Source organism: Fukomys damarensis, unplaced genomic scaffold (genome assembly GCF_012274545.1).
Source record: "Fukomys damarensis isolate Sample0158 unplaced genomic scaffold, DMR_v1.0_HiC HiC_scaffold_32, whole genome shotgun sequence".
In the NCBI taxonomy this organism is placed as follows: Eukaryota; Metazoa; Chordata; class Mammalia; order Rodentia; family Bathyergidae; genus Fukomys; species Fukomys damarensis.
In genome coordinates, this window is record NW_022900944.1 from 39,330,734 (window position 1) to 39,354,427 (window position 23,694).

The 23,694-nt window shown below is 36.5% G+C and overlaps 1 protein-coding gene across 2 annotated transcripts in view; it reads left to right on the forward strand.

Moving 5' to 3' along the window:
• Positions 1–23,694, forward strand: part of Cntnap4 (contactin associated protein family member 4) — a 258,872-nt gene that overhangs the window by 156,692 nt on the left and 78,486 nt on the right. For both annotated transcript variants that reach the window (XM_010609481.2, XM_033757934.1), the window contains 6 exons: positions 5,637–5,840; positions 6,397–6,581; positions 7,342–7,485; positions 9,585–9,846; positions 16,959–17,102; positions 21,859–22,030. In XM_010609481.2, coding sequence (XP_010607783.1) covers positions 5,637–5,840; positions 6,397–6,581; positions 7,342–7,485; positions 9,585–9,846; positions 16,959–17,102; positions 21,859–22,030 — 1,111 coding nt within the window. The remainder of the gene's footprint in view (positions 1–5,636; positions 5,841–6,396; positions 6,582–7,341; positions 7,486–9,584; positions 9,847–16,958; positions 17,103–21,858; positions 22,031–23,694) is intronic.

Sequence of the window (23,694 nt, forward strand, 5' to 3'; positions counted from 1 at the left end):
GAGGATTCAGGTCACTGGCAACTGCCGTGGTGAGTTAGTCCAGGCAGGAGCTGACAGACAGAGAAAATTCACAGCACCCACAGATGGCTCCGAATCATTCTTGTTGCATAACCCAGTAATGACATTGATAATTAAGAGTTTCTTGTGTACTTTGGAAAACTATTATTTTTTTAGAGTCACAGATACACCAAAGCCATTTAATTATTTTTACTAGCCCTTTCCTGCCCAATGTTCTAATAACAAATAATAGCGTCATCATTAGTAGCGGTTAACATTTATTGATTGCTCATATGTGCCAGCTTCTAAAAATAATGTGAATATACAGTCATACAGCAATCCTATGGAGGACATACCAGTGTTATTCTCATTGTACAGATGAGGAGATAAGGGCAAAGAGGTTGAACAACTTGTGATAGAATAACGCTTACCAAAGATCTTAGTCTTTGAAACCAGTGTATGTGTCATGCCGTCTTATACAGCAAAGGCAGTTTAAAGATACAATTAATTTACAGATCTTGCTGGGAGGATGATTATAGCTTATTCAGGGGATCCAGTGTAATCACAAGCGTCCCTATAAGGGGGAAGTGGATGGATCAGTGAGACAGAGAGGAGGTGGGGGGAGATTGAGCATGCTATGAAACTGGTCTTACACACGGAAGAATGGAGGAAGTGGCCACAAGCCAAGGAATATAGGTCGTCTCTATAACACGGAAAAGGCAAAGAAAGAAATTATTTCCTAAAGACATTGAGAAGGAATGCAGGCCCCGTCAACACTTTGGTTTTAGGACTTCTGAAATGCAGATATATAAAGTGAAAAATTTGTGATATTTTAAGAGACAATACTTATTCAGCAACAATGGGAAACCATTACACTTGCCCAAGGTAGAAGGAAGATTCAAGTTCACACAGACTAAATGCCTCAACTACCAGGCAAAACTGTGATATACTGACATAAATGACTAATAAGGGAGCTAAACTAAGGAGAGGTGGATGTGTTAGAACAATTTGCAACTTGTTCCTAGAAAATTGGAATTCATAGCCTCCCATTTCAGGGAAACCCACATTATTGACATTGGTGATAATCTTCTCATTAAAATATAGCCTCAGTTCATAAACATACTAATGGACAAAATTACAATTAGAAATATCAGTCTCTTCAATCAAGTAACAAGTCTCCTACATCTTTGGATTGTAGATCTTCTACTATTATAAATTCTAACTTCAGGTTTTTCTTTTGTACCAGGGATTGAACTGGGACCTTGTGCTTGTCCCCAGCCCTCATTTTTCTTACAATCAATATTTTTGCTTTATCTATTTTTACAACTCAAGAAAAATTTTTTACTCAAAGGTATTTGGCACAAGATCAAAAAAGAAAATCTGTTAGTCATTGACTACTAATTGAAATAGTCATTTTGGATGTTTAGTTTGATGTACAAAAAAATATTGAACTTTATTAATTTTATTAGATTTATACAATCTTATTAGATCTTTTAAAGCTAGTTTTAGTATGAAGAAATGCCATTATGAATTACCCTAAAATTTTTCTTTTATAATAATGTAGGTTTGCATCAACAGTGCTCTTTTAAGAGTTTAAAAATGTGAAAATCTTTGTGGAATAGCAAAGAAAAATTCCCCCTAAACATTACCATGATGGCTAAGACTTGAAACGTTGCTTTCCTGGGATGAATGAATTTATTTTCAAAGTTATTAAAGTTAAAGTAAAATTTCCCAAATTTCCAAAACATGGCTCTTGTTCAAATATAGAATGTACACACACACACACACACACGTATTTGATTCAGTAATGAATAACTCAAAGAAATGGTGCGGCTAGTTCAGAGAAAATTTAAGAGGGTGAGTATGTACTCAGGAATATTTAGGCACAAAGGAAAAATGTATGAATAATATTGTTAGGTAAGCACATATGTGGTTAATGTCCAATAATCAAAAATCTGTACATTAACATGTAGCTGTATAGAATCTGGCTTTAATCAGTATTAAATAATCAAACATTTATATATTCACCTAAAATTAAACTATATTAATACTGATCTGTTATAAAATACCTCAGTATCACATTGATAGGATGCAAATGTGTTACTTTGATTTTTTTCATACTCTTTCCATTTCTGTTTTAGCAGTGGTATGACCACTTTCATGACAGATTATGTTATCTTTCCAACCAACGTGCTTGGAGAACTAGGAATTCATGATATATGGAATTCAAATGCTCTCTGCAAAGTTTCTCTTAAAAATTACCTTTTACAGTTATTTCCAGAGTTTTATATAATTTACTTTATGCATGCTAATTCAGTATTTTGTGATGATATTTTAAAGTCGTATGTTTTTCTCTGCATAATCAAAAAAAGAGGAAAATGAAGTTAATTAACTCTTCTCCAAAGAAGAACAAATAGCCAATAAGTATATGCAGAAATGTTCAGCTTCTTTAGCTATTAGGGAAATACAAATCAAAACAACTCTGAGATTCCATCTTACTTTAGTCAGAAAGGTTATCATCAAAAACACAAAAACAACAAATTTGGTGAGGATGTTGAGAAAAAAAAGAGCATTTCTACACTGTTGGTGCAATGTAGGTTAATACAACCACTATGGAAACTGGTATGGAGATCCCTCAAAAAACTAAAACCAGAAATTCTATTTGATACAGCTACAGCTTTCCTGGGTATGTTCCTGAAAGAATTAAAGTTATCATTACTGATACATGCATACCCATCTTTACAGCAACACAGCTAGCTAAACTACATAAACAGCCTAGATCTTCATAGACAGAGAATTGGTAAAACATATGGTATATATACACACAATGCAATTTTCTAGGCCATAAAGATGATTCACTTCCTTTGTAGGAAAATGGTAAGATCTAAAACCATAATATATATATACATATATATATATATCTCAATATACTGTACACCATATACCATATATATGCCACATATACCATGCACCATGTATGCTATAATATGTATAAAATTCTCCAAAATGAATGCAATTGTTATGTATCTCAAACATTATTATGTATATCAATAAACATGTATCAATAAAAATAAAATATATTTTAAATAAATATGTTTGTGTAAATACCTTTTATAAATGTGATATTTTAAAGTGAACTGAGTGTTCTATCTAAATGAATGTTAGGAATCACTCAGAATTATTTTTTATTTTTTGAGAATTCATATCTACAATATTACATGTATATTACTTGACTGTGTAATAACGAGGTACTCACAGTCTGAATTATACTGAGCTTTTTACCCCGAGGGACATTGTTTGTGGGCTCATGACGTCTATAATGTGATGGTAGCCAGTGTACTGATTTTCTGCACTTGCTGGCTCCTTTCTTTGAGGAAAGCCCACTTCACTCCCATTCTGAGCCTTGAATTAATTCCTATCTCTGTCATTTCTCAGCAATCCTCAGAGCTTTCTTTCATAACAATGATTGGGAGAATTGTGTAGTCCTCTTAATTTTCCAAGAGCATTTTTAATTTATGCCGGCAAGTTATAGAACTCGAAGACTGCAGCAGGTAACAAAATTACTAAGATCAGGCCCCCAGGCCTGAAACCTGGGAAAGACCTTAATTAACAATCTTAACAAGGGATTGTACATCATGGTTCGAATGTCTTCCAATCCATAATGGTTTATGAACTTATTTGCTCACTTGCTAGATATTGTCTATTTTTTCTGAGTCTGAGAGCTATACAAAGGCAGGTTTATCATATGCACTTAGCAAGGTACCTTAGACACGATGAGCTGAATAAATGTTTCCTGATTGGATTCGTCTAGTTACATATCTCTATAAGTATAAAGTGGGTAAAAGTCAGAGGTGGCAAGTGGCCTCAGCTGTGGGGTTGAAACAGTGCACCTTTTGCTTTAGGTATCGCTTGTCCAATATCTTTTCCACTACCCTATTTTGCTGATGGGAATATTCCAGGCCCAAAAGGTTTAGGTGCCACAAAAGATGAATACGACCATTAAAATGTAGTAATAACAATAGTAAAAAAAAAGGGAAAAAAGAAATAATGGGCTAAAGTAACATAGGCTAAAATTTCATGGGGGAAAAAAAATCTCTTAGGAGCTAATTCCAAAAATAGTCTTCATCTAAAATAAAATCATTACCGTGATGGTTGCCTTTAAGCAATACATTAGCTCAGAAACAATTGCATCGCTCCATATGTGTCAGCATTTACAAGTCTGTCTTATTGAAATTTTTCTTAATTTATTATAATCTAATAATCATAGTACACATCATTTGTATTTGACACAGAATTATGTTTTTATCATGAACATTCATTCAGCTGTATAACAAGGAATAATTGTTCAGTTAATGTTATTTTTTCTGAAGGATGCAATGTTTATTTCTGTATACTTGGTGAATAAATTCTTTATAAGCACATTAGTGGGATGTGAAAAGATCATATGTCTGAATTTTCAAAAGATAACTGCGTTAAATAATTGAAAAAATTTGGGGTAGTGGTGGTTATCAATGGTTTGCAAAACATGATGGATATTCTGAATGAAATACATATTTGGGCATATAAGTGCTGCGATGATTTTTTCAAATGGAAGACAATAGTAGGCTATGGTATCATTTTGAATTCAGCTTACCAGTTGAAAAATAGCTTCATATTATAGTGGCTTTCTTTAATGTCTTTATTTATTACATAAATGTACCCTCAAGGATAATTGACTTACAATGGATCTTTGGTAAAATTTAGAAAATACTGTCAGAATTTCTGAGTGTTATCAGTTCTTCTTGGGTCCCTTGTTCAGAGTGCATCTGATTTTGACAGATGGATGTTACTGGTGTAACATGACATCTTTTTTTCAGATGAACTGAATAAGAGTGATCTTGACAATGAGTAGGTAAGACACTGTCAGAAAGCTGAAAAACATGTCAGTTTCTCAGCTATGACATAAATGGAGTGGAATAAACCTCACAATATCATTATTTCCATGACTTTCCAACATCACCCTTGAGAAGGCATGTAGTAGCACTATCCTTAAATACTATCATTTAGCCATGAAAATATAATAAGACAAAACACAAAGCCTAGAATAACATGTGCTTGAAGTGGCGTTTTATGTCTAGACTATGCATGTAGTTTGTGTGTGGATCTCTTGTATGGCACACGTGTGAAAGAATTTTAAAACATCAAAATCTTTTTTTGTACTGGGGATCCAACTCGGGAACTTGAGCTTACGAGGAAGCAGAACCACTGAGCTAAATCCCCTGCCCCAAATCACCTCCTTTCCAGAGCCCCCCGAGACACTTGATTTCAGCATTTCAAAAACAGTGTTAAAAGTATCAGTCATAACATGTACAGTTGTTTTATGTGTATTAATTAGAATCTTTTAATTAATTTTCTATTTCTTGTGGCCTGAGCAGAAATAGCTTTGAATAATATGTAGAAAAGGAAGTATACATTTGAAAATGTAGCTCTAGATTTTTAACTTTTTAAAAGTTAGTAAAGACTAAAATGGAATCCTTCCTGGGTTTTGATAGAGAATGAGATGTTGGGGAGTCTGTTTGATACACAGACCCACGTACACATGTGAAATGCTTTAATGAAAGGCATAGCCTTACAATGACTTCTAATATCTTTGTCTGTAGGATCAGAGGTGATTGATCTTGATGGAAAAAGTTCCCTTCTGTACAGATTTGATCAAAAATCCCTGAGCCCAATAAAAGATATTATTTCCTTGAAGTTTAAAACCATGCAGAGTGATGGGATTCTACTCCACAGAGCCGGGCCAAGTGGTGATTATATCACGCTGGAATTAAAGAGAGGAAAACTTTTTCTACTTATTAATTCAGGTAAGACTATTTGGGGAAATGTTTGAAAACCTCGTTATTATACTTATCACTTAGGGAACTTTATACTTTTCAAGCTTTTAAAAAATATTTAGGTACCTTCTTTTCAGATTTAAGGGCTTGACTATCTGCTCCTTCATGTCATATTGCTCTTTCTTGTTAAAATGGTTCATATTTTGTAAATCGTATATGAACTCAGTGGATTTTTCCCCCACAGCTTTGATAGAGCTATATAGCTGCTTTCTAGCATCATAAAGAAAGAGATGGGTCATTGAAAAAATATTGCGGTAGTAAAAATAATGAGGTTGTAGCAAAGATAAAATTTACATAGAAAACAAGCATGCAATGGGTAATAGTAATAAAAAGAATTAACAGTGGAAGAAATTACAGCAAGGTTGAGAGATCATTCTATTCAAACTTCAAGTAAATCCATACCAGTGTTTGGGATGGGATGCATGAAAGGACATTGCAGTTACTGGGAAAGATGCTGGTCCACAAAAGGGAAACCTTTTTTCTTTTAACTGAAAATCATGGTGGTTTTATTTTTCTCTCTTCTCAGGTGCAGCTAGACTGCCCTCCACACATGCCCTGGTCAATCTCACCCTGGGCAGCCTGCTGGATGACCAGCACTGGCATTCTGTGCTCATCCAGCGTTTGGGCAAACAGGTCAACTTTACAGTCGATGAGCACAGACATCGTTTCCACACACAGGGAGAATTCAGTTACCTGGATCTCGATTATGAGGTGTGATGGTTACATTTCAATTCATACAGTGTATGTGGTTTAACTTCGCATCAGAAAATATGCTCCAGAGAACCCCACCTTTACAGTAGATCACAAAGCTTGCAAGGGATTTTTCAGTGTGGCCTAACTCAGTAGCAGGTTTGAGCAGGTGGCCTCTGAGGCTTTATCTTCCTCACAATATGTAAATTTGTTATTATGGCATAGAAGCATCCTTTTCCTCTGAAGTATGCAGCCACAGCTCTTCACAGGCAGCAGAGTTCCCCACAGAGAGATTTCATTATCTCTAGCACACGTAGGATGTGTTGCGTGATTGCTTTGTGTTACTTTGTGTTACTCCTGAGCAGGAAAGATTTATAGGGGGAGTTGTAGCAGCAAACATTAATTAACTCATTAGAAATCGATTCAAACACAAATACCAGTGTGTGCTAGAAATTTACTCAAAATAAAATGTCATAATTAGTTACAGTATTAAACAGGTCAAAGTTTTACCGTGGATATAAAGTATTTTTTCTTCATCGAGCAATAAATATCAAGGCCAGATGTGATAAACAACTTGTATGGTTAATCAAGCTCAACTGTAAATGAAGACTGAATGAATATAAATTTGTTTTAAAATGTGTGCCTTAATTTTTTTCAGTGTATGGTAATGAAAACTTGATCTGTGTATGATGATGACAACTATAGTTACTAATCATACTTATTTAAGCAGATTATCATAAAATCACTAAACAATATTATTGATGCCACTTTTCTTTCTAAGATCAGCTTTGGAGGGATTTCAGCACCTTCAAAATCAGTGTCATTCTCACATAACAATTTTCATGGGTGTTTAGAAAATCTCTATTTTAACGGAGTGGATATCATTGATTTGGCCAAGAAACAGAAACCACAGATCGTCATTAAGGTAAGAGTCCACATATGATGGAATGAGTAAAAATACAAGTATTTCTGCAATAAAATTGCTTCATTTTCATTTCCCTTATGATATGACTCTTAGAGATTGTTTGATTTAAATTTTCTTCTGGTTGCAATATATCTAAAAGGGATTAATTCTATTTAAAGGAATTATAATTCACAGAATGTAATTTTACTCTTATATGAAGTAAAGCAGTTATTTTTAACAGTTGATAGTTTAATTTCATTGTGATATTATTACACCCAAGAGGCTAATTTCTTTCTGCTTTGTGATTTTCTTAATAAGATATCCCCTCACCAATTCCCCAGTGAGCATACAGTTTCCACAATCATATAATATGCATGTATACTGGAGATATATTGGAAAAAAAACTTGCGTTTTGCCACGGCCACTCATAGCAAAGCGAATGAACCGGCTGTCACAACTCTGCGCAGGCCGCACTGTCCTCTGGTCTGCGGAAGTGTGTGGGATTGACGCTCACTACTGGCCACTGTTCAGTCACCGAAGCAGAGCCACGTGCTCCCTGGTGATCTCTCGTAGGACAAGGGTCTCAGCGTGGCTAGAGGAGTGTGGAAGTGAAGGTCTGGCAGGGGAAGGTGGAAGATGAGAAAAGCCAGGTGTTCTTCCCCCAGCCACAATGCTCCTAGACGCGTTACACGTGGTAGAGCATTTCCAGCCGGTGGAGGAAGTTTTCTGGAGAGAGTCTCTGGGACTTGTGGCTCCTGGGGAAACATCGCTCCTGGGGATCCCCAACCAAGCGTCTGAGGGAGCAGTTCTGGTCTCAGGGACTCAGTCTCTGGGAAGAAGAGGTGGAGTGGAGGAGAGCAGGATGGAGGCATAAAGCCACATCTCAGGGGGATAAACCAGCAGATCCTTCATTGGGCGTAAACCCCAGAATCCCTTGGAGCAAAAAGGCTGGTATTTACCTCTCTTTTTCAGCTTTTACCCAAAGAGCATTCAAAGAAGAGAATTTTTGGAAATATAATTTCCTGCTGTACCAATTTGATAACAGAAAACAGATCTAAATTGATGTTAATTGATTTATTTTATCACCTAAAATTCAGAATAGATAAATTTCAGCTCATGCGTGTTGCAGTAGAAAATTCCAACGCACATCAACGTATTTATTACTAGAGAAGTATTTCCTCCCAGATTCTCTCGAATTGGTGGTATTATTACAATCAAAACATCCAGCAAGATTTTGAAATAGTTCTTTATAAAAGAGAAAAGAATTTCAAAGGAAAATAAAAATATTACAGATAGCTATGTCTGTGTGTTTCATTTAAATAATGGATTTCCAGAAAATGCACCCACACTTCCTTGGCAAGATGTTGTGCTGCTTGTAGAGCAATGAACAGCTGTCCACTGAAGCACAAGGCCAAGCTGCAGTGGTTGACGTGTTTTCTTTTTCACTGGGCTTGAGAGTCTTCTAATTGCTTACACACTGTGGGTTAGTACCCAAATTAGCATTGTTTTCTCTTGAGCTTTTGTTGTTTCAGTCACTGGAGCACAATAATGGTTGACAATAAAAGTTAACTCATTTTGAATAGAATCATAATGTAGTCAAATAATTGGGTTTGACCAAGACAATGAGTTCTCCTTCCGATGTGTATTCGTCTAAATAGAGTTTATCTCATTGATTTTTCTCAAATCCATATTAAAGCTGAGAAACGAGGAAATGACCAAAAAAAGTAGTTGAAGAACCTTTAAGATAAGGGAAAAGAAAAAAATGGGAGATAATGAAAAGATGAAAATAAAGTGTTTGTAGATGGGGAGGGGAGGAGGGGGTGACGGGAGGGCAGGGGTAAGGGGAAAAAATGAGAATCAAGACTTGTCATGTAGAGGTACAAGATCCCAACAATGAAAGTAACTGTACTGTATCCCTAAAATGTACCAATAAACTCAATTAAAGCTGAAAAAAAAAAAAGATATAATCTGTGCCCAGGATTGGGATTTTCATGGTGATAGGAAAACATTGTTTTAAATTGCGAATCAAAGGAGATTGATAAGCAGCTTTCATGCATTTTTCAAATTCCATTACTAATGGGATATGAATAACGTGCTGAAATCTTTTTCTTTATCTTCAGGGAAATGTATCATTTTCTTGTTCACAACCGCAATCTGTGCCTCTGACTTTCCTGAGCTCCAGGAGTTACTTAGCACTGTCAACCTTTTCCAGAGAAGATGAGATTTTGGTCAGTTTTCAATTTCGCACCTGGAATAAGGCAGGACTTCTACTTTTCAGTGAACTGCAGCTCCTTTCCGGTGGTCTTCTCCTCTTGCTCAGTGATGGAAGACTTAAGTTGAATCTCCATCCACCGGGAAAATTACCCAGTGACATCACAGCAGGTAATAAATGTAGTCCCCCAGGCAAAGCATATGGATTTGAAAGATTTCATTATCTCCATTTCCCTTCTCCGCAAATTTTATGCATAACCAAAAAATTAATATTTGTTTAATAAATGGATACTTGAGTTAATAAGATTATCAGTCCTCTTCCTTAGAGGAACTTGATTCCAATTTCCTTTTAAATATGATCCCAACATTTTCAGTTCTTATTAACCAGCACGATAGAATGGAGTAATAGAAACTTTTTCCCGTGACCCTCTCTCCCACTTAGACACACCATCAGCATATCCAGAGGAAATGTGTTTTGGAAAAAATGTGAAAGATCTTGAAGTACCCCAATAAGTTATCTGAGTGGTTTTCAGTGGAAAACTCAACTTTGACAAACATAGTTATTGTCATATGTCTTTCTAGGATTGATATGTCACTATATTAATATTCAATGTAAAATTTACATACTTAGCCAAGTTAACATTACTTGCTGTTGTAGGTTTTTTTTTGTTTTTGTTTTTTGTTTTTGTTTTTGTTTTTCTTGGTTTTTTGAGACAGAGTCTCACTATGTAGTGGAGGCTGACCTGGAACTCACTGTGTAGCCCAGGCTGGTCTCGAACTCACAGTGATCCTCCTTCCTCAGCCTCCCAAGTGCTGGGATTACAGGCGTGTGCCACCATGCCCAGCTCTTGCTGTTGTAGTTTGTAAAGACTTGCATGCTTTTGGGAGGATGCAAAGATGTGTGCGAAGTTACTCATTTGGGGAAGCAGTTGGAATTCTCTCCACTTTTAAGTAGTATGGTATCATTTTAGTGATTAGAAGTAATATAATTAAAGTGATGATGTGAGTGTCTAGAAAATTAATGTCTAATTTAGGTCAGTGCTTTGAGTGAGGGATATTTTTGTCTCTTCATAAAAATTATACAGTTCTCAACAAGGGAGCTCATCACGTTTTTACATATATGGAATAGCATTCAAGCTCAGCAACTGGAGGTCACATTGGGATAAACTACTACATTAATTTAATAAATAATCTTTAAAAACAATTTAAAGATGCCATTGTGCTGCTTCTCTATATTAACTATGACAAAATACTCATAGATTATGACTTAAAGAGGATAAAAAGTTAAGAGACAGTGGAAAATTAATAAGAAAACAACTATAAAAGTGCATACACAAGTGGCTTTTCTTTATGCATCGTTTGGTTGTTTATATATCACTGCAGTTTAGATATAGGAGCAGGAACTTCAATATTAATTATGAGTTTTAGTAGGTACTATACTATGACATTTTATGTAACGCTCAAAATGTGGTAGATTTGCAGGCCTGACAAAAGGAAATAAATTAATCAGTGTCGTATTAATAATAGACCCCTAAAAGGAGGGTCTAAAAATGTAAACGTGCCATTAACGTGTAGTTTATTGTGATGTATTTGACAACCCCTGAAGTGATTACATTCATAACCCAATTTTCAACATTTCAAATAAATTGCTTCAACCCAACGCTATTGTAGTCACCCTGTGAAGCAAGTTCATTTCTAACCACTTTACAGGAATGTATACTTAATAAATTACTAGGTGTAAATCTATATATAATGCCCTAAGTGCCTCCGATATTTAAATGGATGTTTAAATTCATGTGCAGTATAATCTTTTATGATATCATATGACTTCATGTAATTATTTCCATAGCTAATACTGAGCCTATGAAGTATGAATGTCAATATAGCAGAGTTGTTGTACTTCAGATAACAGTAGTCAGCTTTTACTTACCAACTGTCTCTACTTTCATTTTTCCAAAACAATTTGTTTTGCTAATTTCTGCGAAGCAAGCAGATTTTGCATATGCAAATAAGTTACTTAAGTGGTACGCGGGTGAGTGGTCAGGTTGTTCTCCACAGGGCAAAACTCTTCATTCATGCTTCATTTGTACGATGTTTGGTAATTAAATTCATTGTCATCATGACTTTAAAGAAAGCCATGTGCTTATGCACTATGCTGAACCCTCCCTTTACAGAAGGATGCCTTAAATTGTCATGGCTACAGTATATATAAATTACCAATTTCAAAAGTTTGAAAAACTCAATGATTTTTTTATCTTTCGCAATGAAAAATCACTGAGAAAGAACTGAAGTATGCAAATGTTTTAAATTATTAGGTTCTGTATTTAATGTACAGTTTTGCAAATTGTGATTTGAAATAATTCAAAAATATTATGTCAGCCCTTAAGTCATTTTTGAGATATTAATAATATTGTATTATTCTAAATCATGAAACACATTAGCAGTACTCTAAAATTCTTCATGACGCAAAATATTTTCATTCCTTGTCACTGTTATAGACATCAAAGAAAAAAAAAATCAATCATCCTGCAGCAAGGACCCAGGCAAACAATGCAATTATATTTTTTTCTATTTAAAACAAAAGTATTTAATTGTAAAATTTGAGGTTTCTGCTAGGATTTTAGCATTTCTGCTTCAGCTTTTGACTAATTTTGAAAATCAGGATTGTGAACAACACTCTTTCCCAACTCCGGGCCTGGCTGAGTCAGGCTTGCAGGGTGTGATCTTTTTCTGCATTTTTCACTGACTGGGCTTTTGGGATTCTTGTGGCGCTGGCAATGATGGAGCAGTACTCTTGGTTGCCTTCCACAGGAAAAGCCATGTTTTAATCACCCTTTCCTTCCGTTCACTGTTGGACTCTTCCTACCTTGCAGACTATAAACCTGTCACCCTTTAAACTCCTGCTTTCCACTAAAGCAATGTGAACCAACAACTTCCATATTTTCATCTTGACAAGCACTATCTAGCGATCTGTGCCCTTAACTCTGGCTAGTGACTATAGTTAGTAGAGAGAGGAATTTCTGGTGCTTTCGGAGCACTGAAATATATTTGGAAGGAAGGACAAATTTGGTTGCTCCTTGAGTGATAACCTACAAATAATTGCCTTTTGCACTTTTACAGAGAACCTACCTTGAGTAGCAGGATAATTTTTTCCTTGCACATCATACCTTCTAGGTGCCTGTTACAGTCTTTTGAGAGAGCAATGGCAGCTAAGCTGTCATAATGTTTCTTTAGCAAGTTATATAATACCAGGGGTTATGTTCTGTGGAGCAGATTTAAACTTTTCCTACTGCTATATTGTATGTGTTTATGTGGTTTGAATCAGAGAGGTGGAGGGACAGAAGGAGAATGATCGATCGATCGATCAATCTATAGATAGATAGAATTGTGTATGTGTGTACCTGTCTTCATGTTCTGGTCTACAATCCTACGACCTGCAACCACATATACCTCCATTTATTACTCCCGTCTTTCCTTTGTAGTTGTCAGTGTTTTCTAGCCAAAGACTATAGTGAGCATGTCTAGAGTTCGAACAAGTTGGCTTTATTGCTTGCAACAGAGGAACACACATGCAGCAATCACCGCATTTGTCTTAATGCAAAGGTGTTAACATGACTCATTACAGGAGTCTGGGTTGTGTTCACTGATTTGGGGGAAGTTTCAAGGAAGCAAAAAATTGCTGTAGATTAAACTCTGTCAGAAAGTGTGGGCTATTCTATGATTAGTCCTCTCTGTAAATCTTACCTAGTAAGATAGTGGATCTAATTGCTCTCCCAAAAAGCAAAACAAAACAAAAAAACCTAGTAGTCATTCACATTATCCAGAAGAGGAAAGATTTTGGTATTTTTATGGTAGGTGCAAAAGGCTCACTTTTGTCTGTGTTTATGCAAGATTATGAAATAGCCTCGAGTGCTTCCCGCATTTCACTGTAGTCACAGAGCGAGCGGCTGTGCCCACTGTTGCTGTCCCAAGAGGTTGCTAAGGACAAGGTCGAGGTCTGTCTCTGGGTGCCAGGCAAGCTCTCATAGCACAGCCTCCTTGATAGAGGTTGGCCAGGTCCAGGGCTGCTTTTCTCTCTGTCCAAGTGAATTGTTTGACATGAGCAAAAGACATAAGGGGGCAGTTGACCTTGCAGGTGAAGAGCAAGGCTTTGGGAGTCAACTTGGTTTTGTTTTTACTCACTAAAATCAGAAGCAGTACTACCAGCTAGAAGCCAGCTTAGTAATTATTATCCTCTGTGGGTCTCACATCCTTTATATTTAAGGTGAAGATAATAATGATGATATAATGCATAGAAAGCACAAGGTATCTGTTATAAATAATAGCTCAATAAAATTATTATTATCATTCTATTGTTACACCACAATATGCTCCCTCCCCGGACCCAAAAGTTATGAACGTAGTGAGTAGAATTAGCATTTAGTTACATAATACCACAAAGAAGAAAACAGAGCAAATTCTGTGATTGTTCTATATCTTTTTCCTTTTTCACAGTAGTGTAGCAGAGGGAGCTCACTTCCAGTCGAACATGGGCGTGAAAATGAGTTGTTTACTTACAAAGAATATAGAATCTGCTTTAAACATATACAGAGGTAGCTGAAATATGTTGGACACTTTAATTTGAACAATAAATTCCATTGACAGTAAGTCTTCAGAGGTAAATGATATCTATTGCAAATAATGTTAGAAAATAGCTTTCTGAAGATTCTTCCGTAACACGGTGCAGGTTCATAAACCGCTGCCTGGTTATGTGGATGTACTTAACTGTGTCAAATTGCAGCGTGGGCTGCTCTGGTAGCCTTTTGTCCGTAGTCCAAGTTGGCTTCTGTTTTGGCCGTGTTATTCCTGAGGCCTCCCAAGCTCTTGACTGACTCCTGTCATGTGCCTTGAGCGGGTGCTCAGAGCACTACCACACACCGCGTGGTCCCGGGGCGAGCACTGGCTGAGGAAAATACTTGTTACTGATCCATGACAAGTAAAAATTCAGATGAAGCTTTTCGAAACTTACAGCAAAACAGATATTACTGCAACATGATCTGTAGACTTCTAAATTAAATTACATGTTGATGTAATTTAATTGTGGGGTCATTCGTTTTTATCATGTTTTATGAAAGTATCAATCTGCAATAGATCGGGGAATGCAGTGTCCATGACCACTGGTAGTTTGAGAAATGTTTCCCATGGTCAATGGAGAGGCTAAGGTGATGTGACAGAGGAAGAGCTGAGGACACAGGGCACATCCATGCTTGGAAAACAAGGTAGGGGACAGGCCGGGGCAAGGGTAGGGAAGGGCGGTCTGCACATAGGAGCAAGTGTGTTTGCTCTGCCTGTATCCTGCTCAAGGGGAAGCACTGAGGGAAAATTGGGGACATTTGACTTATTTCAGTCCAATCTTATACCTCAGGGATTATATAACGCTGTTCATTCCTCTATTTGGGGTACACTCTTAGAAAATGTGTCTAAAAGTGTGTAACCCACATTCCTTTATCAGTTTTCAAACCTTTTCTGTTATTTTTCACACACCAGACCAGAGCTGGATCTTGAAGGGTAGATTTTTTTCCCATCATGGATGTGCTGTAAAGTGAGCTTCTCTATTAGCTAGCATTTGTGTTAAATACATCCAGGGGGGAAAAAATCACCTATGGCAGCTTTTGATGCATTTTTTATCTGAAAGCCTGTTGTAGAAACTAGCTCAGGGGAATAAAGAAATTGCATGTAATAGCAGAAAAGAAATTACATGTAATATCAGAAAAGAGGCTTTTTGGGCTGAACACAGTACTTATATATCTGTTTACTAATTTCATCTGCAGAATCATGCAGAGTTGAGCAATCAGTATGTATAAACCTCACTGGTGAATCCACAACAGAGACACTTACATTCTGATTCTCTGTTGAAAATTCAACCACAGAGCTCCTGATGGATCTTCTGTTTACAATTGAAAGGCCCCGCCACCTCAGGGACTCCTGACATCAAAGTTGCCTTAGGAAAGACTAGGGATGATTATTTACAGGTCAAAAGAGTACCTTAATTTTTTTTATAATAGTAACTTTATATAAAAGTTAAGAATATAATTCAAATTGGGGGATAGCTACATATACATATGTACACACAGACTTGGTTCTCCTTACTTGTGATGGTTATGTTCCATAAAGACCCTGTCCACACTTCGTTAGGGAAGACTGAACCATTACTCCTACAGGAAACAGGGTCAGTTTCTGTGAATCTTTGTTCTCAAAAAAATTTTGTCCACTCAATGTATAACTATATCTATAAATGCTTTATTCAAAGACACCATATTTAGTCTGCACTATATTGTTGATTCGCTAACTTTGCACTTGTGGTCAAGAACATTCTAACCCCTGTCTGAACTAAGCTCATGGAATATGTGTATTCTCTCCAAAAGACACAGTACAGCCTTCTTGCACACAGGAACACTTAGCGCCCCTCCATCCCCATCCCCGGGGGCCAATTTAAACAACGAAATCGGCTACAAACTTTTCCAAAATATATTTACAGCTTGAAAGCTGAAACAGTAAAGTACAGCATTATTTTGTTTGACCTCAGTAGGAACATGTAACTCACATTCTTTGCTCCTGATATTGTCTGCTAAATATTGTACTATGCATCTTAAGAGGTGACTGCATAACAGTATTTGGTATAACCTAGAACTTGGTGAAATAGCTATAATCTTCCCAAACCCCTCCCCGCAAGAAGTAAATTACATGGATGGAAGGTGAAAATCCATGTCTATGCCAAATAATAGAAATATTTTAACCATTCATCATAGTCTAGGTCTGGAAATTCCATACTCTCTATTGAGGCCCTAATAAGGGAAGGTAGTAATATGCCAGCTTTGTACATAAAGGCACTGATTTCCCACTTGGCTCCCTTTTCCCTTTTTCTTTGTGCTTCTTTTTTATTGTACAACAGTCTCCCTTATCTGTGTGTCACCCCCCCCATGGTTTCAGTTACCTGAGGTCAATCATAGTCTGAAAATAGTAAGTAGAAAATTTCAGAAATAAATAACTCGTAAATTTTAAATTATTTTTATGACAGTAAATACTACAACTACTCTGTTACTGTTGTTAGTAATCTCTTACTCTGCTTAACTTATACATTAAGTGTCAGTACAGGTATGTATGTATAGGAAAAAGCATGGAGTACCTAGCCATCCACTGGGGGTCTTGGATTGTAACTCAGGGCTCAGGGCGGGACTAGCATAGGTGTAAGCACTATAGTGAGCTGAGCAGTCTCTTCTAACTAACTGCGCTCCTCTCCCCAGGTGTGGGATTGAGTAATGGACAGTGGCATTCCATCGCCTTGTATGCAAAAAGGAATCACCTGAGTTTGATGGTGGACGGCCACATGACCTCTGCTTCTCCGCTGGGGACCGAGATTTATTCAGGTGGCACTTATTATTTTGGAGGTAAGAAAAAGAGTCAGGCCGCAGGGCAACTGGACCATATTTTCATTTGCTACTCCTGTGTCTTGGGGAAGTCCTTATGCTTTAATCCATGCTAATACTAAGGAATAATTTCTCACTTTCTTTAAACACAGACACGCTGGTGAATCAAGATGACAAATCATATTCTAAAATGCATTTCTACAAGGTGAACTTATTTATGTTTACGATTTCTGTAATGAGATTCATTTTAAGTAGGCCACTGTCTTCAGCTCTTACCTTCAAGCCTTGTTCTATTTTCCAAATGTTAAATGGCCCTTATACATTGTCTTCTGGTTTTATTGATTGATTTTATTGCCATGTTTTTCTGATCACACCTTTTAGTTCCTCTGGAGCATCCTTGTTGCTTTCCCATTGCCCAGTGCAGGACAATATTATGCCAGTGCACAAACAATTTAACTTAATTAGCCGTAGCAATCTCTTCTTTTTGCTAAGCAATAATGCACTGTTACACTTGATGAAATCAGAACGTTAGTCTTCAACATCAGGCCATTTCCCTTTGAGAACAAGAGTGAATGAATCCTTTACCCATCCCATGGATGTTTGATTGGAATGAAAGCTTGGAAAAGAAAACTTGAGAAATGGGAATGAATACCTGTCACTGGAAAATGAAAACAAAAGGTTCTTTGTCCTTAGAAATGCACTATTACAATTGTTAGTAGTAAGACATTTCTCTTCAAGATATCTGTTTCTTATATTGTCATTTTTGTATTGTTGCATTGCATTTAATAGTTGCTTCTGTCTAAAATCATTTTTAATTTGAGTGAGGTCACCTACTCTTCATTATTTACCAATAAAATGCAAATGACTGTCTAAGAATCAATGGTGTGCGCATAGCCTACGAATCAGTTTCCCAGAATTGAAAGAGCAAAGGAGCCGAGCAGAGTGGAGCACACTTGTAATCCCTGTGCTCTGGGAGGCTGAGGTGGGAGGGCTGCAAGTTTGAGTCCAACTCAGACAACTTAGAGTCTTAGAGATCCTATCTCAAAATGAAAAATTAAAAAGGGGGCTGGCTCTTGGGTTCAATTACTAGCACCCCCACACAAGTGAACAACAGTAATAAAAATCTTGTGCGATCCTACCATAAAGGGCAGTATAGCTCTACAACTTTAAAAGATACAATTGCTTCCTTTACTAAGATTTGTTCATTTCTGAACCAGGTTGTTTCAGAATATATTGCGAATTGGAAGGCAATCCATAAGAACACATTGTTTTAATCGATAGTAAGATATATAGAACAATTTAACCAGGAGTTCTCATTTCAAAGGAAAAGATTTAGAAGCACAAAAAGAGATAAGGAGGAATAAAAAACAGGCACTCCATTAAATGGTACAAAATAAAAAATAGAAGAGTGGCTAACAGTGTTTGTAAATCATGAAAATAGAGACAACATTCTTAAAATTTTTTAAGGTCTTCACGTTAAGATTTAGCAATACTTAACTACTTTGTCTAGTGATTATTCATATTGAAATGTTATATGTGATTGAAATCACATGTACACTCTGCAACTTCTTAAATTTTGATACATATATACTACATTATTTTTAAAATATTTTGGATAGTTTTAGAATTCTTGAAAATTCACACAGACCTACACACAGTCCTTATCTCTGCCTTATCCAGTGTTCTCTGCTATTCTTAATGTATTGATTCATTTAAGGTATGCTAACACTTCTTTTAAATATACATCTTTACATGCATGTCTCTGCTCATGAAAAAGGAGATTATCAATCCATGTGTGTGCCTCTAGGATCATATGCTTTGATCTCCCTAGGTAAGCACTCTCTTCAATTTGTAGTTCATTCTTCTTTTCTGCTTCTTTACAATTTTACATCTGTGAAGAGTTTACTAAAAGATATACTGTAGTAGTTTCCACATTAAAATTCCTATTCCAAGGCTTTGTAATACATGCCCCGCGAAATTCAGGCAATGTTAATATTTTCAAGATTGAGACTAGCCTTGTGCCTCAAGAACCCGATTGAGAAGATGCGTCCTTCTCGAAATCCACTTAGGCCTCTGGGCCTAGGAATTCTGGGATATTCAGGGGAGAGGGTTCTATCTCCCTCTCTCCCTATGAGGCTTCCTAGGGCATGGACAAAGGAATATCTGGAGGAAGATTAGAGTAGCATCCTCTAAAATGCCAACTGGCACAGAGGCCCTGATTTTGTGGGTGGGACTGGCCATGAATGAGAGAGTCTTCCTGGTTAGAGCTGCAAGTCATGCATCCTTCACCCAAGTCCTGGGCAAACTCCAGCAGTTTGTTACCATAGAGAATCTGTTCTGTGTGGATGAGAGTCATTTCATGGCTGGGATTTATTTTATCTAGGTGCACGGCAGTTTTCAGGTGTTTAATTCTTTAGCCAGTTTATCTTCAAGTAGAAAAGAAAATTCCATGTTTTGAGACACTGCCCGTCAGTTCTCCTTTGCCCCTCTCTGAATTCAGCTGCACGTTTCCAGCTATCTTATCAGAGTACAGGCAGTCTCACCTGGCTGAGACACCCCACTGCAAAGGGTCCAACCGTTCCAACAGCCGGGATTGTATCTCCACTTCCTGCCAGTCTTGAGAGTGGCTGTCATGTGGGAAGACAGAGCTACTCAGGGCCCAGGAGCACTCTGTGCCTGCCACACAAAGCATTCACTGTTCATCCGTCACTGTGCTTTTTAACTTTTCCCTCCCTCAAATGAGTGCTTTTCAAAAATTCAGACTACACTATGGTGCATTGTGCTCAGGTTTTAGCATTTATAAGTTACAGATTTTAAATCTGGCTTCTCCAGATGGAGGTTGGCTGAGAGTCTAATTTCTGCTAATTCCCTTGTGGAATCTCTGTGCTGTACGTAACACACCATGCAGCATGAGGCAGGGATGGTAAACAAGGTGCAGAATTCTCACGTTCCTCACCCTGTGAGGATATAGCAAGCATTATCTATCCACTGACCGGGCTACCCCACCATGAAGTCTAACCCGACATCTCATTTCTGGCACAGTGACATAGAGTGATAATTTATCTGTCATCTTCAGAGGTGTTTAACATGCTGACTGCCACTGGTAATGGATCCATCCATTAATTCAGCATTAAATATTCTCCAGAAATCTTCCTATTTTAGAACTTTCATCTCAAATGGGTTCAGTGCTAAACTTTTCTCTAGTATTGCTTTATATTAACTCGTGGCTGCCTCTTAACACACACTAATGAGCCTAACCTGGTTGAACTCTTCTTTGTTCTTTGAATTCCTTGCTTTTTGAACATAGTAGTTCAGAATATGAATTACTTCATGATCTGACCCTGTGATTTCTGTACAGTTTCATGACCTTTCCTTGTGACTGAGTTTACTCACTTTTGTTTCCTATGGGCATGTTTCTCAATTTGTTTTATTCTGAAATAGTTTGAGATGTGTCAAGAAACACTGTCTGGAGAAAATGAAATTAACAGATTGCTGGCATATTATAGGTGCCCCCAACTCTGATTGAACTATTATCCTTTCCATTTTTATCTTGATATTCTTGATTGGTTAATAAGTAATCTAGAAAAAAATATCGAGATTATGGTAATTCTGTACTATAGTATAGAAGAGTTTTAAGTAATGGTAATTTGTGTATTATCATGCATAAATACTCCAAAAACTTTGATTACTTTTTTGATATATTAAATTTGAAACTTCAAAGTCTCCATTAGTTCAAAATAGAATATACTATTTCATAATGCCTGATAATTTAAAATAATAGTGGATTTTACTTGCCACGTAAGTGTGTTTTGTTGGGAATACAAAGCAGTAAGGAGAAATATTTAATTATAACGGAAATTCCCAGGTGGAAAACTTGCATGGATTATACAGGAATTAAGAAGTTGCTGAATTGTTTCATATTCTTTGAAAGTGTAATAGTGGGTGACAACCATAGCAGCAAAGGAAGATTAATGAAAAATACGTAAGTATAATGTATGTGTTCATACTCTGTAAAAATTATTTATTTCACTTGGATAAACATTCAGAACACCATTAAACTTAGACAGTAATGGTTAATATTGTATTTCTTTATTACGTAAATAATTAGAACAAGTCTTAAATGTTAGGAAAAATCAATATAAAGGGAAGAATTTTTTATGAGGAAAACAATGAAAATCCAACTGAGAAATGTTTTGACATTTCACCATTTATATTTATTAAAGTGCACATATGTATGGCTTTTACATGTATAGGACAATTTTTTAATTCAATAAAAAATTTGAAATTTTATTACAAGTCAATTTATCTCCTTTCCAGGAAGTTAGGTTTAAATACAAATGTATTTCATCAATACTGGTTTGTCTTTTATTTCATACAGTGCACATTTTCACCCTTTATGTTCTTAGCTTTTTCAGTCTACAAAAGCATGTTCCTAGGTCTGAGTTGTGTATAATTTAATATTACTGGCCAGCATGTTAGGACTCAATCTAATATGTATATTTCTAAAATTTGCATCAAACTCCTATCTTTGTACATAGTTATTATAACACTAGTGACTTCCTGTGAATCTGAGGACAATAAAGAAAATATACCCTTATGAATTGCAAATTGTAATTTAGATCAAGGTAACAATAACTGCAGTGGGTTTATTTCTTCTCTAATGCAAAAGTTAATCAAATGTATTATTTCTTTAATTTTTTGTTACTGAATTATTTTGTGGTATTGAAACCCCAATCATTACACTGTGCCTTGGTTATGCTTTGTTTGTTTTTATCAGGGTGTCCTGAAAAAAGCTTTGCGTCCAAGTGTAAAAGCCCACTTGGAGGATTCCAGGGATGCATGAGACTTATTTCCATCAGTAATGAAGTGGTAGATCTGATTTTAGTTCAGCAGGGTTCTCTTGGGAACTTCAGTGACCTTCAGATAGACTCCTGTGGCATCTCAGATAGGTAAGAACAGTCTCACTTGTTTATTTAAATCTATCCAAATGTTTGGTTACAGATTAAAATTTGTATGTAAAATAAATATTTATTGTCTCCCTGTTATCTGTTCCACAAGAAGTGGATTTTATCTACATAAGATATAAGAAAAATACAGCTTCTGTTGTATATATTGCAAATGACAAATTTTAGATAAAGACACGTATTATGGCTTGTATTTAGATGTCTCCCCAAAGCTTCATGTGCTCATAGGTGGAGCTTTTCAGAGATGGCTGGATCTAGGGTGTGTGAATATGGATCAAGGGTATGATAATTAAACTTGTCCATTGATTGGGTTCACATTGTATTGGGTGAGGTGGAAAGTCCTACCCTGGGTGTGTGTGGGTGTCACCAACCACCCGAGATGAAATACAGAGGAAAAAATGGGAGACAGGCTTACTGCCTGCAGTGCTATGGACTGTTTCTCCTCTGTGCAACCCTTCAGCCATGCCACTCTGCTTTGGAGCCATCTGAGTAAGCCTGAAACCTCTACACATTGTGAGCTGTAATAAACCTTTCCTCTTTTCACTTGTAGGTGTCAGCATTTTGTCTCAGCAACAAGAAAGTAGCTAAAATAACATGTGACCATGTTAATTACATGTACACATGCTACCAATTCACAAAAGATGTTGATGCTGCCATAATTTTACATAGGTATAAATGTATCAAAACATGTCATTAAACTCAATACATTAAGGTACCCAAACAGTATAATCAATCATCAGGTGCCAATAAATCAGAGATCTAAGGGCTTCTGCTGCCCTCACAGTTGAATAGTATCTTTAGAGACCAAAGAACTTCCTTACTTGGTACCTATTCTAATGTGTACCTTTCACAACCTGTTTACTATCACCTCTGCAGGAACATGAGGAGGGCCATCTCCTCTAGAAATGCTTGGGTCATGGTAACAATCAAGGTGTAAGGATGGCTGTGGATTCAGTAAAGCATCAGTACGGGGCATAGCAAGGCAAGATTTTGGTGTTAATTGTAGAGGACAAGCAACTTATAAAATAATAACAGTTAATAATAGTTTAAAACTGTGGGTAGGCATAGGCAACTTTAGTAAAGTAATCTTGCCAGTCACGCTTTGTTATCAAGGCTGCTAAATTTAATTATTGAGTTCAGTGGAATGTCACAGCCATTACAGATTTAAGAAACTCTGTAGACCAGGCCCTATGCTTAGCACTGAACAGGAATGAGTGTTTAAGTCAGTCTTTACAAAATCCTTGAAACCTGTTCTCAGTAATATTTTTTTCCTAGGAATATGGAAATAAGTGCACAGAGAGTTTAAGCTGGTTAAGGTGACATGGCTGAGACCCAGCAGAGCCCAGCCCCACAGACAGGAAGCTCCCCTGAAATGTTTGCCTGCCACGTGCCTACCAGGATGCAAGTTAGCATTTATGATGGCTAATATTTCATCCATGCATAATAAACATAATGAATGGTTTAATAAATTAGAATTAAAAACAAGTAGTAATATTAAAAAACATATTAAAAATATGCCAGGAATTTAAACAATTAAGCCCTTTTTTCTTTCTTTCTTTCTTTCTTTCTCTTTCTTTCTTTCTTTCTTTCTTTCTTTCTTTCTTTCTTTCTTTCTTTCTTTCTTTCTTTCTTTCTTTCTTTCTTTCTTT